The following is a 22,521-nucleotide window of genomic DNA, read 5'->3' as shown; positions in this document are numbered from 1 at the left end:
CCCCATGCTCTTCCTACTCCCTGTTGGGCTCCACATGGTCCTGACCCAGCTTTGCCAGGTGTGACAGCACCCAGCTGGGGTGTGTGACAGCACACGGCCGCGATGTGTGACAGCACACAACAGGGATGTGTGCCCAGCCTGTGGTTCCCCTGTAGAGGTGTGTTCAGCTCCCTGGGCAGCAGCCAGGTGTGAAGAGGCCCAGTGGGCTGGGGGCTGCAGGAGTTGGTGAGCCTGGTGCTGGGCTCAGTCCCAGCACTGTGCACTGGCTCCAGTCACAGGGAGGGCTGTGGGAATGTGCTTTCTCCAATACACCCATGCTGGCTTTCCCTGGAAGGTCACCCAGCCAGTTTGCTGGAAGGCCAGAGATCACTATGGGGCATCACCACGTGGATCTTTCCCTTTTCCCTTCTCACCAGGACGGCAGCCTGGGGTTTCTCTAACCACGGCTCAGAAGCTGCTGCTCCAGCGTGGTGTTTTCTCCCAAGGAAAGGTGGTGTAGGTTTCACGGGCCCCTCCTGACGGGAATTTGAGCAGGCACTAAAAGTAGGGCTCCTTGTGTGCCGCCGTTATCGGCGCTATCTGCTCCGTGGGGAGCAGGAGGGCGGGAGGAGCCCCCACCCCCCGGGCTGAGTCACAGCGGGCCCAGCGCTTGCTGCTGGGGTGACGGCAGCTGTGAGTCCCAAAAAAAGCCCCCAGCACTGATGCTTTAATGACAGGCGGATAACACAGCCCCGGGAAGACTCATTCCCTGCATAGCTCAGTGCTGTGACTAAGCTGGAGCAGCCGCAGCCTCACCCCGGCCCTGGTGTCACCAATCCTGCAGGTCCCAAAGTGCCCATCTCCAGCCTGGCTCCATATTTAATGTTCCATATTTAATGTTCCATGGCCGCCTGAGGCTGTAATTGAGGACCTGCATCCCCCAGCTGTGAGTCTGGAGTGCAGTGGGGGCTGGTGTTCCCCAGCCCCCCAAACCAGCCCCAGGATGGTTCCAGTGCCCTCGGCTCCTTTTCTGCCTTTGGGTGAAGTCACCCAAAAGAAAGGCAGTTTGGCTGTTAACTGTTAAAAGACAAGTGGGAAAAGCATTCCCAAGGTTTTACAGCTTACTGTGCCCTTTCCCTCGGCGTCCCCAGTCTCAATTTCTGGACTTTAATCTCCAGCACGTCGTTTATTACTGCTGCTTTTCTTTAAACAGAAGTATTTGCTAGGCAATGCAGTGGCTGCATCCCTACGGCCGCTGCTAGGGTTTATCTCCTCTCTCCTGGTGAGGAACTGATGGATATAGATCCAGGCAGCTGTGTGACCTTTACAGTCTCACTCCGAGTCTGGGGACGTGGATGTAAGATTGTTTCAAGTCATTTTGATTTTATTACAAACCAAAATACTTCACATTCAATGGCACCTCCTGTCCACAGGATAATTACTCTTGGGGAGCAAACAACAATCCAAACCTCAACACCTTAGCCAGGTACTGGTGCAGCTGGAGCTCAGTTAGGCTGTTCCAAGAGATCCCAAACTTGGGAGCATCCAACACCCCACCTGCTCTGGCTCCTGGCTTTCCTGTGGGACATTATTCCAGCATTACACCCTAGCAGGAAGCTGTCTGACAAACAATTCACTGTTCAATAAACACACAAGCTGCACCTGCAGAGAGCCATCTTCATCATCCAACTGACTGCCAAATCCCCACGTTTGGTGCTGGAGCTCCTGGATCAGATGATGGCATGGGGGCTGTGTTTGAGCAGTGACTTGTGGCATCTCCTCAGGCATGTCCCTGGTAATGCTGAGGGAATAAAGCCCCACAAGCAGGAGCTTCTTCACTCCTTTTCTGTGGGAGAACATCAGGGTCCCGAGAAGCTTTTTATCCCTGTTCCCAAGAGCTGCATGGCTGTAGCTTCCAGCCTTCCCAAGGAGCAGAAGGCTGAAATGGAGGGATTATATTTAAGCTGACACCCCCAAATCACGGGGGGAGCAGGATCCAAGCTCCTTGGTTTGTGCAGAGCCGTCCTGCTGGGATGTGTGCTAATACCACATAAAAGTGACAACTGTTGAGGAGCTTCCCTGCCACGTCCTTTCCCATCCTTTATCACAATCAAGTTAAAAGGACTGGACCACTGCAAGCTCTATTTTTACAGCCTCGGGCACGTGCTGTCGCCTCTGAGAGCTGCTGCTGATGTAGGGAGGAACACAAGGAGGGAGGGACTGCATCTCTGTACCCCGTGCTGCAAAAAGTGTGGCTGTGTCCTGATTCTTTGTCAGCAGCACACAGAGGTACCGTGGTGCTCTCTGCAGCCACGGGAGGTGTGAGGAATGAATGCCCATTCACGTTTAACATCAGCTTCTGTGGCACATGATCCTTCCCAGCGCTGCGAGGCAGAGCAATCCTGACAACAGCAGAGTCAGAGTCAAAAGGAACCCAGACAAATGTCAGCATTCATGCAATTTAACAAAGCTCCCCCCTTGTTTCTACAAAAAAAAAAAAAAAAAAAAAAAAAAAAAAAAAAAAAAAAAAGGAAAAAAAAAGCCCCGAAAGGTTTTAAACAAAAGGAAATGTCCTTCATTCAACACTGGTGAAATCTTTCAGCGCTGTCAAAGCGACTTCAAAGCTTTCTCCACATCTGCCTGCTCCAGCCAAGCACTGCTGCCTGTCCTCAGGCCTTTGTGATGTACCCCTCTCTGATCAGGAAGTCATAGATTTTCCTGGTTTTGTTCACATCAATCTTGATGAGGGCTCGAGCCTGCGCCAGTCTCAGGCCTCCCTGTTTGTTGCACTCGTTCACTAAAGCAGCTTTATACTCCAAATAGGCTCCAGGGACCAGCCTCACCATCTGACAGAGCTGCAAGACAAAAGGTGAAGTTAATAAACACCAACACTTGCCGTGTTCTCCCATTCCCAGAGCCCTGCTGGGGGAGGAGCACGGGGAATATTTTCCTGAGAACACTCGCAGTGTTTCCTTGCACAGGGCAGGCACACGGGAATGCTGTTGGCATCCACAGGTAGGGAGGGGAGGAGCCTGCTGGCTGCTGCATTCACAAACACTCCTGATGGAAAATGAAGGAGGAGGATGAGAGCAAGGCCTGGGCTGGCAGGAGCAGGGCCCCGAGTGTGCCCTGTGTGGGCGCTGCTCCTTCCCAAGCCCGGGAAGCACACATGCCACACTTGGAAGCAGCAACTGGGCTGGCTGGGAGCCAGGGAGGGCATCTGGCTGCTAATCCCCTGCAGACTCAGGCTCTAATACCTTCCACAAAAGCAGCTCCCTCTCCACAAGTCTGGCGTGGAGGCTGTGCAGGGAAGGCATTCCGTGGCTGGAAGTTTGGTGAGGAATGGCTGTGCTCAGCCCCTGAGCTGTTTGGCTGCACAGCTCCTGCTCAGCTCCCAAATTCCAGCTGCCTTCCAGGAGCATAGCATTGCTCCTGCTGGAGAAACTGTCTGTCTCCTCCCTTTAATAAGGAAATGCTTCATGCTCATTCCTCGCGGATAGGAAATTGCAGAATTCCTCGGCCCTCAGACTTTCTGTCTCAGCTGACCAGGAAATCAGATTCCGCACACACACTGATGTCCTGCCACCATTATTCCCGTGCTGAATGGAGCAGAAATGCCAGTTCCACCAAAGCCAGGAGCTGATTCCCAGCGCTGCCAGCTGCAGCCAAGGGAAACACGCACAGAGGGGAGGCTGAGGTACAGCTGTGCTTCCTGGGCACTGCAACCTGCCTGGGGCAGCCTAAGGACACCTCAGGGCTTCTATGAAGAAATAATAATCTCTTATTTCAGTATTGTTCACTGAGTTAGAGGAAAGGCCTGCACTGGGCTGAAAAACAACCAGTGTTCATTAAGAAAAATTAACCCCTGTGCTCAGCCCAGCCTCAGAGAGCAGGCAGGGAGATGGATGTGGAAACAGCACCAAATATCACCCTGGTGCTCTGCTCCTTTCTTTGCTACACGAGCCACTTTGTGCTGTATGTGTACAACTGGAAACTCTGAATGATTTCTGCGAGAAAGGAAGAGCAGCCAGGGCGTGTGCCTGAGGTGACATTCACAGCTCCACAGGCGTGCTGTGGAGACACAGACGATGGAGATGGTCCTTCCATCCTCTCCTCACCTCCTTCTCCTTCTCGTTGAGCTTCTCGGTGCCCGGCAGGCCAGTGAGGTTCAGCGGTGGGGCACTCCTTCTGCCTGGGGATGGGGAGGAAAAGCTCCATCAGAAAAGCTCTGTCAGAACCAGAACAGCACGGGCTGGCTGCTCCTGGGCTCTGCCAGGGATGGGGAGGAAAAGCCCCATCAGAAAAGCCCTGTCAGAACCAGAGCAGCCTGGGCTCTGCCAGGGAGGCACTCCAACCCAGCTGGAGCCAGCTGTTTACAGACAGGGTTAGTCAGGGCTCAGCAGAAAGCTCTGCTGATGCCACAAAAGGTTTGGTTTTGCAATTTGAAGCTCTGTGGATGTTGCATGAGACTCGTGAGCTGTTGGTTTTTGGGAGGAACTGCAGGACAAAAGCTCTGTGTCAGACTGGCATCAGGCATGGCTCAGCCCAGCTGACTGTCCCACTGCAGGGAGGGTGTGCCAGGTGTGCTGAAACCAGCACCTTGTAAGGATGATGAGACTTTTTATTGCTGTGATTAAGCCAATTTCTCTCTGGCATTACTGACAGCTTCATGAGGCACAGTTTTCTTCAAATGCCTTTAAATACCATGCAGGTATTGCAAGGCAAATTTGTTTTGCAATCCCCTGTTTGAGCATTGATTTTTTTGTCTGTTAGGATGAACAGTTCTGAAGGAATATTTATCACAAGCTTATCTGGTGTTTATCACTTTCACTATTGTTTCTATATTATTATATAAACAGCAGTTATAAGTTATTGTTTATTTTGCTGTTACCTTGCATAGCCTAACTTTCACAAGGGCTGCCTGCTTGCAGACAGCTTTTTTCTCTAATAGTTGTTTGGGTTTTTTTTTTCCAACTTGCAGATCTCAGGACAAAGTTTGGGTTATTTATTCACATTGAAAAAAGGCTCTCACCCTGTGCTGTGGGCTGCATATTTAGCACTGTTAGAGATAGGTGTCTATCCCAGGATAACTCCCCAAATTTGGTGAGGTGATGAGACCTTGGGAAATGTGCAAAATAAATTTGTTTTTCCCAAGGATGCTGCCCTGGCCAGGTCCTGCCCTGGCACTGGGAAGTGTCTGTGTCTCTGGGCATCTGCAGGAACAGAAGGGATCTGGCTGGGTGTGAGGAGCTGAGCAGAGGGAGCTGGGGACTGGGGAGAAGCTGCAGTGTGAGTCTGTGGGAGGTGTAAAGGAAGTTATTTCTCAGCACTGCTCCCCCTTCCCATGGCATGGGGCCACTGTGCTAGGAGGGACACGACAGAATTCAGTTTTACTCTTTTATAAACCAGAACATACCACACACACACACACACCACACAAACTACATGAAATAAAACATATCAAGGCTGCAAAATCAAGAGCTCAGAATCTAGAAGTGAAGCATTAATTTGCCCTCTTGTATATTCAGAGTGATGCAGCCTTTAATTAGAGCCACGTGGCAGCTCTTCCCCAGCATCCCTGGGCAGGATGTTTGCTTCATTAGCAACTCTATGGTATTCTGTTTGGGTTTTGTTCCACATGTGATGCTGCTTGTAAACACCGTGAGCTATCACACTCCACAGGCAGCACAGGCCCCTCCATGGGACACTGGATCCCTGACTAACAGGGAAGTTCATCCCTCATTCCAGACCTTCAGCTGGAAGACGCTGTCCTCCCTTCACGGACTCTGAGATACACAAAGCTGGTTTTTAATCCAAAACACCAGATCTTGGCAATCACCAAACAGGTTCAGGACAGTCTGGAGTGCCCTGACTCACTGCTTGGCATCCTGACCCAAATCTACCAGGAGGAAATGAGGGAAAACATATAAACCCAGTGTCCACCTCTGAGAGTTTCATTCAAGTGGTTTAACAGCATCCACATAAAAAACTGGGTGTAGGGACAGAGCCAAAGCCATTTTGCCTGGCAACATTTAACAACCTTGTAGTAAAGCTTTATCCCAGTCTCAGTCACCCCATGACCTCAACAAATGGGATGGGAATTTATTTATGAGGACCTTGACTGACCCCTGAATCTGTCCTGACTGGCACTGAAAGAAGGTGGGGTCCTCTTGGTGGAAATACCCTGATTTGTGCTTACAGACTGTGAAAATTCTTTTGTTTCCTGCCTTGCTAATGTAGCTTTAGGATGGGTTTTGACCTCTAGTCAGAAAAATCTAGAAATTCAGCAAAAAATCCTGCAGGATATGTGAGTGGAATGACTTGCAGATTGATGTGATGTTGACTTAAGCAGTGCTTAACCGTGAAGCCTGAGGACTGACACTTTGGCACTCAAGAGAAAGAGTCAGAAAAAGGCTGTCAGAGAAATATTACTGGCTTTTGGCAGACACCATCTAACACTTACCTGTAGTTGAAGGAACTGGTACCGTGGGAGTCAGGCCAGAATCACTGCAAAGAAAGGAAATTTTCAAATTGCCTTCAAGTTTTTTTAAGCATAACTGCATGTGTTGGCCCTGAAATTGCTTCTTCCACAACTTGTAATAATTATACAATTCAACTTGCATAACCCAGGCCCTGACTAGGAGTCAACAGGATTTATAAATATTTAGTGTTCCCACATTGACAAATATGTGTGGAACCTGTTAAAAAACCCAACAAAGAAACGTGGAGGGGCACACAATTAAAAATGCAGTGGAGATTGAGTGGGGAAATTCCAAACCATCTCCTGCACACAGGATGCACTTCCTTTACGTTTGCTCCTTAAATCCAAGTGCTCGTGCAGGGTGATGACACATTAATAATGCTGCTACATCTAAAATCATCTGAAATATTTCAGGCATCAGCTGTACCCTCATTAATATCCATAAAGAGCTCATTTCCCTCTGTGACTTTATGAACAGCAGCTCAGTTCCTGAAATCTAAATTTGAGAAAACTGAGGGGTTTGAGTCCCTCCTTTGCCTGCACTCAACAAGCACTATTGCTGTCACCCACCTTTCTGCCCTTCTCAATTCTGCAGGCTGCTCCCACTTTGATAAACTGGGAACGGATTTGTGACTATCAGGCAGGAAAATGTGTTGGATGCAAACTGAAGCACAGAACCCCAGGAAGGTTTGGGGTGGAAGGGACCCCGAAGCTCATCGCTCCCAGGGGCAGGGACAGCTCCCAGTGGAACAGGCTGCTCCCCAAGCCCCTGGCAGCTGGATGGGGCAGTGCCAGGCTGGGGCGGGCTCCCCGGGCACCCTGTGGCAGTGCTTACATGTCTGCCTGGCGGCTGAGCCACTGCTGGCAGGCGCTGCTGTCCTGGATGTACTGCAGCACCTCCGAGAGCATCGTGCGCTTCAGCCGCTCCTCGTCCCGGCTCTTCTTCAGGTGCTCGTAGGTCCGGGCACCTGTGGCACACACACAGCCCGCCCTCACCACCTGCCTCATCCAAAAACTCTCCAGACTGGCTTGCCCCAGCTTCAGGGGATTTTGGGAAGGTCAGGAGCCTGCCACCCCCAAAGCCTTGTCCCTGTTCAGGAGATTTTGGGAAGGTCTCTGCCCCCAGCCCAGCCTCTGCTGTTCCCCTGATCCAATTCCAGGATAAAGCAGGGTATTTTGTTATGTGGAGGTCTTAGGCCTCTCTCCAGATATCACAGGTGTTGACAGGCAGCGAAAGTGTCCCAAGATAAAGCCCTGAGACCACTGTGCTGTGACATAAATATTTTTAAATGAAGCTTTTGCAAAGTGCTGCCCAGAGCAGACACTGTGTTAGACACTGATCTCCAGGCTGATGGCTTAGATCAGCTCCAAACCAGCCCAGCTGGACTGTGCATCATTGCTGAAGCCTTGCTCAGCCCCAGAGCCTCTCTGAGCTAAGTGCCTTTTTATTCAACACATCCTGGATGTTGTAAAATCATCCTTCCCTTCCTTGATGGATGGGAATGGGCTGAATAATGCATCAGGTACTTACTGCAGAAATTGGTGATTCCTGCTGCTCTGTATTCCTGCAGTCTCTTTATTTCCCTGCGCAGCTCAAATTCCACTGCGGGACCCCGCGAGGTGGCAGGAGGGAAAACCAAAAAAGCAAAAGTGGGTCAGTGGGGTGAACTGGGAATGTGGCTCTTTGTTATCTGCCTGCCCAGCTCAGCTCTGAGCACACAAACCACAGCCAGGGCCACCCTCCCTCCACAGGCTCTCAATATCTCTGTGTCCCCGTGCTCCTTGGTCACAGATTGCAGCTGGTTTCTAGAATTTCTGTGCTCTGAAAAGGCATTTTCTCTTCATGCTTTGATAGTCCCTTTGCCCTACCCTAGACAAGGCAAATAACAATACTGTGGGATTTCTAGAAGGCATTTCAATAGCTTTGAGGAACTGCTCCAGCCAGGCTCCTTATACATCAAATATTCTCTTGGAACTATGATTTTCCTAGCTGGACCTTCCAAAATTTTTCCTTGCAGACAATTTTTTTCCGGCAGTCAGGAAGATGAAATTATGAAATGTTTCTTTTGCTCAGAGATATTTCCTGTCTGCTGCTTTCATCAGCTGCCTTCCAGCACTGCTCAGTTTTGCAGGGAATTAGTTTCCTTGTGAATTTATTTCCTGCTGCTGCTCAGAGACCTGGGTAGTGCCTGTACCTCACTGCCAGGTTCACCTGAGGATCTGCAGCCACTACAACAACAAAACCAGGTTCCATGCAGGACTCATGACTTTGCAGGATCATGCTTTTGGTATTTCACGCTGGCTGTCCTGAAAACACAGGCACAACTTGGTAAATGCTTTGTTCTTTCTAATGAGCAACAACTGTCCCAGTTTAAGTCACAGCATGAAGCAGGATGTGGTGACTGGGACTGGAATCTGCCTAAATGCAGGCTATGGGATGATTCAGGGATGGAACAATGCCTCTCCCCTAAGGTAAGGACATAATGACCACTGCACTATGTAATTATGTGACATTAAGCACTTTAACGTGTGTCTTTCAAAGAATTCACTCTGCTGCCAGCTCCCAATCTCTCCACACAGACATAATATAGGGATTTTATTCTTCCCCTGATACAGAGTCCCAGTAAATAAACAGAGCTCTTCAGATAAAAAAATATTACCTCTACCACATGACCAGAATGTTCAGTCAGCTGCAAACTCAAACAAAGAGCTGGGACACACTTTAGTGGAAAAACCCCACTGGCTGCTCACTGAACACATCAAACCACAGATGCATTTGCTTTCCTGAGGTGGTTAGATGGGGAGGAGGAGGAGAAGCCCCCAGGACAGGGCTGTGTGTGTGGGGAGCAGGGCTGCAGCCCCCCGACTCACACGCGTGGCTCTCGATGAACTTGTCGTGCTCCAGGGGCCCCAGGATGCGAGCAAACCTCCTCATGGTCTCGTAGAGCTCCTGCACCTCCTTGGGGTAGCGCCTTTCCAGGACTGCAGGGACAAAGGGCCACGTGTCACCACCCCTGCTGCCAGGGGAACACACCTCTGGGGGAAATGCTGGGAGCCCCAGCCTCAGCACTGCCCCAAAATCCACATTTTGGCCTTTTTGGTGCCATGGATACAGATTGCTGGGTGAAAAGCAACAGAAGTTACAGCCCTTAAAGTCCTTAAGGCATAAAGGGTGATATTTAAATGTTGCTCAGTCATTTCTCACAAGAGTGAGGTGCACTTGAAAGGCCTGGGTTTCACCTTGCCCCTTCTCCCCACTCAGCAAAGCCCAAAGTGCTTCTCAGGAGCAATTTTGAGACAAGAACTAAAGCACTGGGCTGGGAGTAGTTAGAAGCAGACAGCTGGAAACAGCTGGGGCAGGAAATCTGCTGGAATTTAGAACATCTGAATATGTTCCAGTATGAACAAACCACACTGGTGACCTGGAAGTGGTGAATGTGTGAAGCTTTGCCACTTTGAAGTCAAGCAGTTACACCTGATACTCACTCTGAAATTTTCTGAGGTTGATCAGGCCATGATCTCTTATAATTCTGGAAATGAAAGAAAATGATATTAATAAAGGCCATTACTCCTGCACTGCCTCACAAACACAAAGGCTTCAGAAGAAACTTTGATTTAGACCATCAGAGGAGTCTAAAACTAAACATGAATGAGATTTCCATAAGCCCTGGGCTGGCTGGAATGGAAACATGATGCAGTGTGTCTTTAATCAGGGTAAATTCTGGGCAGTGGTGTGCATTAGCACTGAGCACAAAGGGAGCTGCAATCACTTTAAAGGTTGGAAATTGCTTCTTTAGGCACACATTTCACATCCACAGCATCTTATAACTTGTCCTTCCAAAATCAGAGGTAATGAATGTCTCATGAACATCATTCCCAGCCTCAGAGAGAGACAAACTTCCCTCTGCTGAAGCACAGGGCAGAGCTGGCTGTGAATGCCACCACTGGCACAGAGAAATGCATTTTTCCATGGCAGCCTGCGTTTTAAGGAGGTGATGGAGGCAACTCTGGGCTTGAGCTGCTCCTGCTGGGATCAGGGGAGGAGCAGAGGGACAGCAGGAGCCTGACAAGTCCCTTTGTGCTGGGGTGAGCAGTGCCACGTGCTCATTGCTCTGCGGTGACTCCACTGTGGAAAATAAAATACCACAGAGCTGGGCTGGCAAGGGCAGCCCAGAGCCTGCCCTGTAAAATCCATGACATTTCCTCTGCTGGGCACAAAACCTTCCTGTCCTGTGCAGAGTCACCTTCCCGACAGTGGCATCAGTGACTTTTGGGGCATTTTCCACATTTCTGTCCCATCCTGCTGCTGGAACTTCACAAAACCTGACACTGGTGTAACCACAAGAGTTATGGAGAGCCCTGCAGCACTTTCCTCCAGCATGACAAGATGGATCATCATGGAAATTACACCACATAAACACTTTTTATTTATGAATGACGAAGAACCAGGTCAATCCTTGCTGTCACTCAGCAGAACTGTGGAGTTTTATGAGAAGGACTGGAGCAGCCTCACTTCAAATCACTAATCCTTCCACTATGGACTAATCCAGCAAGATATAATTTTAAATATTGAACAAAGTACTTCAGAGTTATAATAAAACTTAATTTAATTAATAGATTGAGTCATTCTAGAGCACTGTCAAATGAGTTGAATAAATTATTCAAGCCCACATCAGCAATTGAGTTATCTTCAGTGTGGAAAACTAACTTGGGGGCCACTAGGATTTAAAAATAATGATGCAAATATTTCTGGGGGAAAAGTGGGGGTCCAGCAATCAGTCACAGTCTGGCAGGATTTTTCTGCAGCAGGAAATTCATGATGTGCAATCCATCAGCATTGCACAGGGAAGGGAACACACAGTGACTGCTTCAAAACTCACTTTTTCCGTCTCTGTCTCTCCTTTAACCTGGAATGATAGATATCTACAACTGCAATCTTCAGAGCTGCAAAACACACAGATTAAAGAATTCATCAGCAATCGCTGCAGGAGGCTGGATTCCAAGCTTTTATGTTCACATTAGGCTGAAATGGTTTAGAAATCCTGAGGCAGTTTCACAGGGGCATCCGCTCAGTGCAGCCCCTGCTACCTGGGGAAGGTTTCCTTTGCTTCCTCCTGCCAAATCCATCCCTGTAACACACACCCATGTCAACATGAACCTGGGTGTAGGGGGTTGAGTAAATATATGTATTGTAAATATATGTATGGCAGTGAAAGATCTTTGTATTGTATTAGTGACCCTGCCCTGATTCTAGTTATTGTAAATGGGCTGCAGCTGTGATGTCCTTGATTGGGCAGCAGCTGTAGCCCATGGAGGTAGCTGAGATAAAAGGGGGCAGGGTGGTCAGGGAGAGCCTGGGAGAGGAGCCCTGACCGAGAAGCAACAACACCACTGCTGGGAAGATCTGCCGTGAGAAAACCACCAAGAAGGTATGAGACTCAGGAAATATAATTAGACAACAATATGAATACAACACCTGGGTAGGTCTGGGAACTCCTCTCTCCTCCTTCTTGGACTGTTCTGCCATCTGCAAATATTTGTTCCTTCATACATGCAATAGCCAATATTCCCTCTCCTGAGGCGTCATCCTTGGGCAGAGGTGTTTGCCCAGAACAGGGAACCCCAAAAAGCAGACACAGCTCTCACTGTGAGCACTCAAAGCAGCCTTTGCTGCAGTCGTTAAAGACATCTGGAAGGTTCCAGCTTGTTAACTTCCAAACTTACCTGTCTGCCAGGAGAACAAGGCACGGCTCAGGACAATGTGAAGAAGCCCAGGAAAAAGCCATGCTCATTAGGAATCACATCCTTCCCCAAATCAAACCTGCCCGAGCCACTCACACAGCCTGCAGCTCCTTTCTCCTGCACCCATTAGCTTAAGAAACTTTCTTTTGGGTAAATTCTCGAAAGACAAGATAAAGAGACACCTATCACCTTCCCTTCCCTCGCTCTGTTGGATAACACAAATTCTAGGTCATTAAATGAGTGTAGAGGTGGCTGATTTTTAATGTTTCTTTAGAATTTATGTTAATAATTTCCATGTGCTCTCAGAAGGAAGAGGCTCAAGGCTTGGCAGTGGTTTGGAGGCTGGGACACAACAACCAGATTTTGGAAAAAGGGGAACTGGGGAGGCCCAAAGGGGGCAGAACCCAGGATCCATTTCTCCCTGTAGCTACACAAAACTGATAGTGGCAGTTTATTGATTGTACTCTGGGATTAATAATTAATAATGCAATTAAGAAGCGTGGTTCTGTGCCTATCTGAAATATGTATGTAGGTGTAAACAGCAGGAAGCCCCAGCCTGTGGGAAATGCATCCCTGCATCCCTCTGGGTAATCAAATTTCATACAGACAGGGACAAAGCCCAGAGGCTGTGGGGATTCACTCAGGAGCTTGATCCAACAAAAACCCTTCAGTTTGCCCCAAATTGCTCTGACATTAATCTAAGAGTTAAAGATTCTGTATGAGCTAGGAGGGGTGCTGCAACATTCCTCCTTGTTTTTCCAAATTTCTTGCATTTTCCAGCATCATTGTGTATTTTCACAGCGAGGGATTTAAGAACAAGTTTCCTAATTTAAGAACAAGCAGAGACAGCAAATTCTCCTTCGTGCTAAAATGTGGGGATGAGAAATTGGGAATGCAGCAAGTTAAACATGAATGAAATCCATTAGGAAGGGCTGGAATTGGAGCCAATTTACAGAAAATATTTTTGTAGTTTTGAAACCCTCTGCAAGCTCAGCCAACTTGTTATTTTCTGGGGTTTGTGTGGGCAGAACTTAATAAGTACATGCAGAAACTGCACTGGAGAACCTCTATAAATATCACAAGCAATTATGCACCTCTAACCGTGGAGTTTTGATGCTTTCACCTGGGTGCACAATATTCTAAAGAAATGATGATCAGCTGGGGAGGGGAAGGAACAAATGAAGGGAAAAAATGGAGTTTCTACTCGCAGAGAAACGAGCATTTCTGCCACAAGCCCTTCTGGAGGGGCTTTTGTTTTTAAGATCCAGACTCGGGCAGGACAGGCATTGCCAAGGGTGGAATGCATGAATGGCTCTGAGTGCTCCAGTGCCCCTCAGAGCATGGAAATGAGACAGGAGATGCTGGGGGAATGGCAATGACCCGCAGGGCTCTGTTTGTGCTGCTGCTGCTGGGAGACAACCCGTGCTCAGCGTCCACTCTGGCCTCTGATAAGGCTCTGAAGGTTCCACTGACAGGCAGCAATTCAAGGCTCCTTCCTCCATTCAAAAAAAAAACAAACCCAAAAACCCCAAATATTTTGGTTTTGCCCAAAACAGTTCCTTTGCTTTTCATTCCTGTCCAGCCTCACTGGGTGTGCAGGAAAGTTTGTGGAACACCCACGAGTGAGAGCTTTGCTCCATGGAGAGAACCTGCCTTGGCAGGGGAGGCACAGACAATGGGGACAATGCAAATAATCCCAGTGCCAACCTGTGGGATGGGCTGGGGACGAGCTGAGGGGCTGCAGCCCAAACCCAGGCCATGGCAAGCAGGTGAATCTGCTTTTGGGGCACGGCAGAGCTTGCACAGCACAGCAAACATTGCTCTGCCAGGCAGGACACGGAGCTGCAGCTCAACTTCACATCCCCCTGCCACTTGCAGCCCATTTCCACTCCCTCCTAAATCTGTGGTTTCAGCAATTACTTTGCAGTGTTAGAAGTGAAAAAAATCATTTACATGAGAAGGGGGGGGTGAAAAAGCTGAGAAAAAAGATAAATTACCAACGTTCTAATTCAGCCTGATGAAAACTTGTAGTTCATGAAATATTCAAGCACTGTGGGCTGAGTTAGGCTTGTAACTGGTTGGTGCTTTTGATCTGTCCATTATGTTTTAGTGTAACTGCAATATGGATTTGCATGCCCTCACTGTACTGCCAGCACTGAACAAAAGGGAACAATTCCAGAATTTAACTGAAATATCAGAGATTTCATACAAATTTTTGCCTGGAAGTGGCAGAATGATGTCTGTGACCTCCTGTGAGGTGGGAAGGCAGCAGGTACAGGTTCTGTGATCCTCATAAAAGCTGCCTGGGAGCCTTCCCACCTTGCAATAATTATCATTTTCTTGTGGGAATACCAAGAACTTGTTTAGAGTGACACAGGGAAATCTGACAGATAAAATACATAAGATAAAGCTTTAAATATAAATGTCATATAAAAGATATACATCAGAAAAATCATCAAGCAGCTCAGATCCAGAACTTCTTAAAAAATAATTTTTACAAAATGTGACAGAAAGCAGTGTGGGAGAAGGGGAAGAAGGGGGAATTCCACTGCAGTGGAAGCACAAATGTTCCTGTGGGATGTGCAGCACCAAGCTCTGGTGCACCAAGAAAAGGAAAGAGAGACCACAGGAATTGCACTGCGGTGTCCCAGGGCCCAGCCTGAGTGACTTGCAGCAAATGCAATATAAAAGTCATTTTCAAAGGTTAATCTTGAACCCAGTGAGGTTTAACAGGAAAACAAACTGAGGATTTTCCTCCCCATCTGAGCCTGAGGCTGTGAGGCCTCGTTTGGGTTTCTCTGGGTTATGAAATGGGTTCAATCCCATTTTTGCCCCATTTTTGTCCCATTTCACTTTCACTGTCCCACAGCCCATCCCCAAGCACAAAGCTCCCAAACCACCCCTGCTCTCGAGACCCCTTGTTGAGCATTCCCTGCCCCTTGGGCTCCACAGCTGGGCTGCAAAATTCTCCCAAGCAAAGTGGGCAGCTCCAAACCTGCAGCACAGGGAGCATGAGGCTCCTGCTTTTTGCTGTATTAAATACCAGGGGGTGAAAGATCTCACTCCAAATTCTTTAGAAAATAATTCCTGCTCTCCCCAAGGGAAGGCAAGAAGCTGGCTGGACCCTGGGGCTCACTCTGGCCAGGGTTTCACTGCCACAGGGGCACATCTGGGGAGGCAATGCCAGAGTTGCTGGGCTCAGAGACCCCAAGTGCAGCTGGCCAGGCTCTGCCAGGCTCTGCCAGGCTCTCTGCACACTGCAAATCCCTGCCAGCCCTCCCCAAACTCTGCAGGCAGCCGAGGGATGGAGCAGAGAACACCCAATGAAATTACCCAGTGAAAATATTGCACAGGCCGGGGGAAGCACTTTTTCACACAACAGGTAATTGAATTGTGAGCTCCTAATTGGATTGTGGCAGTCCCTGGTGCAGGATGTGCAGCAGCACAGGCAGATCCAGCTCCAGCAGGGGTGAGCAGAGCTCCTGCAGGATGGGGGCTGCCAGGAGGGCAGTGGAAGGCAGTGCTGCACAGCCCCCTTGTCTGAACGTGGCTCTGTCATTAATGGGCAGAAATAGGAGATTATTTTGCTTTTTCAGCTCACCAGCACCCAGGATAGGATGAAACACAGAGAGCTGGCAGGAGGAGTCCCTGCCATGGCCTCCAGCCAGTTTCCCCTCAATAGAAGCTGAAAGGGGAGAGGCTGACACAGGACCCGGGAGCTGCCCTGAGCCAGGGCAGTTTGCATTCCCAAAGCTCCTGCGTGCACTGCTCCACTTCCAACTGGCTTTTTTAACTTTGCCAAGCCTGTCTGTACGTAACAGGGATTTGTCTGTCTCCAAGGGATGCAGAGGCTTTAGCTCAGAACTGCCTGACATAGATGGCAGAGTTCTGAGGCACAAACACGGGGCTCCTAAAGCCTGGGTGTACTCACAAATGTGGGGAAATGCAGGATCTTCTCCTCTCTGTGGATTAAAATGTCACTTCAGTAATTCCTGTTATTGCATGTGATTAAGGCAGCATGCCCACAGAAACTCAGAGCAGGAACTGGGCTCATCAAATCATCTTCACAATGAAAGGAAGTTGTCACACACAGCTGATGCTACTCTAACTCAGGGCATGCTCAACATATGAGAAATCACAGCTTTGAGTCCAACACTTTTAATGTGTTTCACATACACTGCACACCTCCCTGCTGCCTGCATTAACACCCACCCTGATGGATTTAATGCCTTAAAAACCCAAACATGAAACCCCATACATTAAGTGTATGCTCCCTTTTAAAGTGTGTGCAGAAAGAAATGAAAAGCTGCACAGGCAACTGAAAGAGTTTCAGTCTGGGTACAAAAATATGGCACTCACCATGCAAAATGTCTGAATCATCTTCCACAAAATCAATATCTCTCAAATCCCATTCAGCATAGTTGTCAAACTCCTGTGCAGAGGTGATTAATACAGGGTCACTAACGAGCATAAAACATTGCCCTCAGGTTTCAGAACAGGCTGGAGGAGTGGGACAGAGATGTTCACCCAGACTCAGGGGACAGAGATGTTCACTCAGACACAGGATGGGACAGAGATGTTCACCCAGACATGGGGCACAGGACAGGGCACGAGGCTCCATCCAAACAAACAGCCCAGGGCAGCTTTGCCTGGGGCAAATGTGTAAATGCTCCCCCAGGGCTGCAGCTCAGCAGGATGTTGTGACAGGACACCGGAATTAGCCAGCTCATGGGATGGAACTCAGGATGTCCTGAGCTGGAAGGGACTCACAAACACCCACAAGCCCAACTCCTGGCCTGGCTCAGGACACCCCCCTGTGCCTGAGAGCCCTGGCTGGGATTTTGGGGTGCTGATCCTGCTCGGAGACCCAAACCCGAGGCCCTGTGGGGCTGAACTGGTTCCTGCATGGACAGGAGCAGGCATGGGGCCTGTTCCATGCCCAAAGCTGATCTCCCAGTGATGTGGGGAGCAGGGAGTGTGCTCCCCTCAGGCAGGGGCAGCGCTGGAGCTGACCCTTGGGCCCAGCAGCCAACCCCAGTGCCCAGCAGAGCCACCTGGATGGACAGCTGGACAGGCGGACATCTGCTGGCAGCAGCCGGGCCTGCAGCCCGTGCTCCTGCCCTGCCTCTGCAGGCCACCAGCGCCACCTCGGGCACCAAAGGCCTCATTAACACAGGGCTTAATTACCAACATCTCACCTGGGGAGGGAGGATCAGAGAGCGGCTCCTTACAGGAGGATAAAATGAATGTAAAATTAAATGGGAGGAGAGTGTTTCTTACCTCAACAAAGTCAGCTCTGGCTGGCATGTAGCCAGCCATGTCCCTGGAGAGCAAGGAGTCAAAGGTGGGCCGTGGGGGATCATCAGCAGCTGCAAAAAACAAAAGGTTTCCAGCTGTTGAGTGGGGCTTGGGATCTTCTTTCAAGGATCTGTAAATAGGTGTTTATTTTGCAGGAAAAGTGGGAATAATTAGCCGAAGAAAAATACCCTGATTGGGCTTTTATTCGGTGTTACAGTCAGAAAAGACAGAGTTCATCCAGAGAAAAACGCAGCAATCTGAGATCTCCGCAGTATTCTCAAGAGTCAGACACAAATTCAAGGTAATAAACAGGTAATAAAACGTAAACTTTGCATTTTGGAGCTCAGCATCCCCCTGTAAAGCCCTGCAGACCCCTGGGGCTCGGCGTGCAGGCTCCTTTAGTTAATGGCACCAGGAGTGTTAAATCTGCCTCCTTCTGGGGGCCATTGGCAGGGCTGCAATGAGAGGCAGAGAACTCCCAGTTTTGGTGTTTCACAGACAGCACCAGCCTGGGGCTCACAGAGCACTCAGCTTTGTGTGTCCCAGGGCACTGATAAAGCAGGCTGAGGCACAGGGCACATAAAAATATCAATAACAGCCAGGGACACAACCAAAATTGCCCAGTTGCCCCTGCTCAGCTCCAACCACTTCAGTGGGAAATGTAAAGTGCCTGGCCCAGGGGGGCTGGGGAGCTCTGCCATGAGCAGCTGCCAGACCGGGGGAATGCTAAAGATGTGAAATGCAAGGAAAACTGAGAATTTGTGAACTTGCTGCAGACTTTTTTAACAGGCAGCTTTCAAGGGAGAGGTGTGAAATCAGCATAGCTGAAAGGAGTGATTTTCTGGCAAACTGAATCAGCAGGCAGGCCTGCTGGGACAGGGTGTGTGCACAGAAATGTGCACGGGAGCAGGGGGAATGCTGCAAGGCAGAAACCCCTGCTCAGCTCCCTTTGCTGGGCAGGGTGAGAACCACACTGGGATCTGTGCTGAGGGAGCTTTGAGGTGGGATAAAACACCCAAAACCTCTGCTGGGGGGGATTTCTGTGTTGTGGAGAAACTTCTGCTTGTGAGACCCTGATGATTGTGCCAGACAAAGGAGCTTTGGGGTGGGATAAAACACCCAAAACTTCTGCAGGGGGTATTTGTGCGTTGTTGAGGAACTTCTGTTCGTGAGAACCTGACGTTTGTGCCAGAGCCTGTTTCCTGCCTTGCCCATGGAGCTGGCAGCCAGGAATCCATGCAGTGTGAAGGGAACCAGCTGCTGAAACCCCCCAGAGCAGCTCCCAGCCCAGGTTATGCCCTGGGAATGAGGGCACACGGAGCTGGGGTACTCACAGTGGAAGGGAATGGCTGTCTCGTGGTGCTGAGCCTCCTCTGCCTGCCTCAGCTTCAGCAGCGTGGAGGCAAACAGGGGGTTGTTGATGAAGTGCTTCATGTAGTGCTTCTCACACTCCTCCTTGGACTTGGTGCACATCTGGTTGGCCACGTCCTGCCTGGGGTGGGGAGAGGGGGAGGCTTGGTGTGAGCAACACAGAAGTGTTGTCTTTTCAAAATTTTCTCCAGTGGGAAAAGGTGATTTTGGACGAGAGATTGGTTGTGTGCAGAGAGCTCACATCTTGGTGCCAGGGAACATTTTCGGGAGCCCGTGAACAATGAAATTCACTGATTTCATATGGGAAACCCTCTGGCTGATGGAATGTGCCTCATCTTTAACAGGCTTGAAATTTTACTGATGTTATTGGAGAGCTTTTTACACGTTTTACTGACTGCAGGTAATGGCAAACTCTGTGACCAGTTGTCAATCCCATTTCTGACAGCAACATGCACCTGAGAACTCTCAGCTCTGCTTCTGTGCATTCTGGGGTTCTGAACTTTAAACACAACTATTTTTAATAAAGGAGGAGACAGATAGCTCATGAAAACAGGATCTGATACCCCAGCCTGCCTTCAGCTGCTGAATTAGTGCCTCACCCCCAATAAATCATTGAACAGTCAATGTGCACTGATGAATTCCACAGTGAGACCCGGGGAAAAGAAAGGAAAAGCTGCCCCTCAGTGACTGAAATTGGCTGAAGCACAGAACTCTCACCAGTTCCCAAATCCACAGTCCATCACAGCTTCCAGGAGAGACATCTCCTCCTGGGCAGTCCAGTTGGGGTCCAGCACAGGGAAATCAGATGTCTGGGGAAGAAAAGAGAACAAACTGTGATCCTGTGTTCCAGAAAGGGCAAAGAAGTTCTGAACCACAGATAGAGATAATTCTGGTAGCTTTAAACTGCCACAAAACCTGATTGAATAATTATTGGATTACTCAGGGCATCAACCACAGCAAATCCTGGAACATGCTGTGTCTCCCAGCTGTAATTGCACCATGTTGTACCATGAAACACAGAAAAATTACTGGAGCCTTTAAGAATTATTAATTCGGAGGAGGAAGAAACAGCCTGGAGAAAGAGAAGCCAATGTGCCTGGTTAAGGGACTGTGAGGTGCATTGTGCTACACAGGCACAACAAAAAGATGCAGCTGGAAACGACTCCACTACTCCACTCTGTTCCAGGTGGAAATTTTTCTTTTTTTTTTTTTTTAATAGTTTAAAACCTCTGAATCAAAGAATTGCATCCTCTTTCAGTGCAACATGAGTAAGCAAGGGGAGCTGTGAGAGCCCAGACCGAGCAGTGCTATCCAAAAGGAATATTTACCATTATCTCATAGGTGTGATCACTTTGGTGCTTCTTGTACTCAAATCCTCGGGTGAAACACTGCAGAACAAAAGACCAGAACCGTGTCACTTGTGCCCTGAAAGGATTTTCACTGGTCCCTTTCTTAACTCCCATTCTCTGTGCATGTCTCGGTGCTCCCCCCTTGTCACTGCCCCGTCCCTGGAGGGAGCAGGGGTGGCAGTGGCAGCCCGTGGTGGCCCTGGTGGCCCTGTCAGGGCAGTGGCAGCTGCTGGCACTCACCTGCAGGCACAGCAGGAAGGGAGGGGGCCCACACTCAGCACACTTCACGTAGGGCTCCGTCAGGTACGAGGAGCAGCCCCGGCACGGGGGCTTGTCAAAAGGGTCACCTGGGGAAGGCAGAGGGAATCTCCTGTCACACAGGCACTGTCACACCAGCAAACACAGCCCCTCAGTCCCCTGGGCCCAGCCCCTGCAGCTGAGGGTTCATTCCAGCTCGGGATGGTTCTGTGGATTTTGAATGAACTCATCTGCACAACAAAATTAACGGGGCTGTCAGGTTACAATGGCTTCAGACTCAGAGGGAGCAGGGTTAGATTGGAGAATTGGGAGGAAATCCTTCCCTGGGAGGGTGGGCAGGCCCTGGAACAGCTGTGGCTGCCCCTGGATTCCTGGCAGTGCCCCAGGCCAGGCTGGATGGGGCTTGGAGCAGCAGGGACAGTGGCAGTGTCCCTGCCTTGGCAGGGGGTGTAATTGGATGGGCTCTGAGGTTTCTTCCAACCCAAACCAGGCTGGGATTCCATGATTCTGACTTTCCCCAAGGAAATGGGCTTGAACCAGCTCAATTTTAAGTAGAGGAAAATCAGACAAAACTCATACTGCATCATTTGTGTGAGCACTAAAGCATGTCCCCAAAGTGCCACATTTGCTCATTTTTTGGGCACTTTCAGGGATGGTGACCCCAAAATCCCACTGCTCCAAGGAATGCCTGTACCATCAGGTTTTTCCTGAGCAGATTTCTGTGGTGGCACTTACTGCTGAAGGAGGCCAGGCGCTCCATCCCTGCCCTGCTGCTGGCTGTGCTCCCTGGGGTGAACCTGGCTGGCCCAAGCACCCACGGCGTGAGCCTGTCCCAAACTGTGGATCCCAAAGGGAATTCTGGGATCCCTCGTGGTGTGATCCTCCCAGGATGTCCTGAGCAGCAGGCAGAAGGGCTTCAGCAGCCTTCAGACCCCATTCCACACGGATCAGAGCCCCCTCTCTGGCTGTGGGGAGAAATCCAGCATGGAGATGTGGGGTCATGGGGATGCAACCCCAAAGGGAGGGGTCAGGGGAATGTCATGAAGGAAGGAGAGAGTTATGGTATTCAGGGAGAGTTATGCAAGGAAGCGCTCTGCATCTCCCAGAAGCACTTCCCATATCCCACTGCCCCTATTGGTTGTGTAGGAATCCCAATTCCTACTCCCCACATCCCACTCCCCCACATCCCAATTCCCATTTCCCATATCCCAATTCCTGCTCCCCATATCTCACTCCCCACATCCCAGTTCCCGTTCTCAATCCTCACTCCTCCATATCGCACTCCCCATATCCCAATTCCCAATCCCCCATATATTCCCATCCCTATTCCCAATCCCATTCCCATATCCCCATTTCCATCCCCATATCCCCATTTCCATATCCCCATATCCCCATCCCCATATTCCCATATCCCCATACCCCCATACCCCCATATCCCAAATCCCATATCCCCATTTCCCATACCCCCATATCCCCATATTCCCAATCCGATTCCCATACCCCCATACCCCCATATTCCCAATCCCATATCCCCATATCCCCATACCCCCATATCCCCAATCCCATATCCCCATTTCCCATATCCCCATACCCCCATATTCCCAATCCGATTCCCATACCCCCATATCCCCAATCCCATACCCCCATACCCCCATATCCCCATACCCCAATCCGCTCTCCCCATCACCGCCAGGCGGCGCCCCCGCCAGGCCCCGCCCCCTCGGCGGCCCCGCCCCCTCCGGCCCCGCCGCGGCCCGCGCGGCTCCGTGAGAGGCGCGCGCGCTCCCGCCGCCGCGCTCCCCGCGCCCCGCGCCGCCCGGACCGCGCTCTCCGCGCTCCCCCCCGGCCCTGCCCGGTGCCGGTGCGGCCCGCAGGGGGCGGCGGGGGGAGCCGGGGCCGCCGGGGCCGCTTCTCACCTCGCTCGGGGCGGCGGGTCGGGCCCGCGCGCGTGCCCGGCCGTGCGCACGCGCCGGGGCGGATGCGCGCGCCCCCTGGCGGAAGCCGGCGCGCGCCGCAGGCCCCGCCCCGCCCCTCCCCTCACGG

General features: G+C 50.3%; 1 protein-coding gene across 1 annotated transcript; it reads right to left on the bottom strand.

Annotated features, from left to right (window-relative positions):
• Positions 1-1,337: 1,337 nt before the first annotated feature.
• TADA2A (transcriptional adaptor 2A) lies at positions 1,338-22,451 on the bottom strand. The gene is made up of 16 exons (XM_063173784.1): positions 22,395-22,451; positions 21,214-21,443; positions 20,461-20,567; positions 20,200-20,259; positions 19,589-19,680; positions 18,835-18,992; positions 17,483-17,571; positions 16,562-16,634; positions 11,341-11,404; positions 9,947-9,990; positions 9,332-9,442; positions 7,992-8,063; positions 7,296-7,428; positions 6,443-6,486; positions 4,098-4,171; positions 1,338-2,834 (listed from the first exon to the last, which is right to left on the bottom strand). The coding sequence occupies exons 2-16, from the start codon at positions 21,236-21,238 to the stop codon at positions 2,649-2,651; spliced, it is 1,332 nt and encodes a 443-aa protein (XP_063029854.1). The 5' UTR covers positions 21,239-21,443; positions 22,395-22,451; the 3' UTR covers positions 1,338-2,648.
• Positions 22,452-22,521: the final 70 nt, after the last annotated feature.

The sequence above is a fragment of the Melospiza melodia genome, chromosome 21, assembly GCF_035770615.1.
Source record: "Melospiza melodia melodia isolate bMelMel2 chromosome 21, bMelMel2.pri, whole genome shotgun sequence".
Classification (NCBI taxonomy): Eukaryota; Metazoa; Chordata; class Aves; order Passeriformes; family Passerellidae; genus Melospiza; species Melospiza melodia.
The sequence above is the reverse complement of the archived record's forward strand: the minus strand, read 5'-3'. Positions and strand labels throughout refer to the sequence as shown.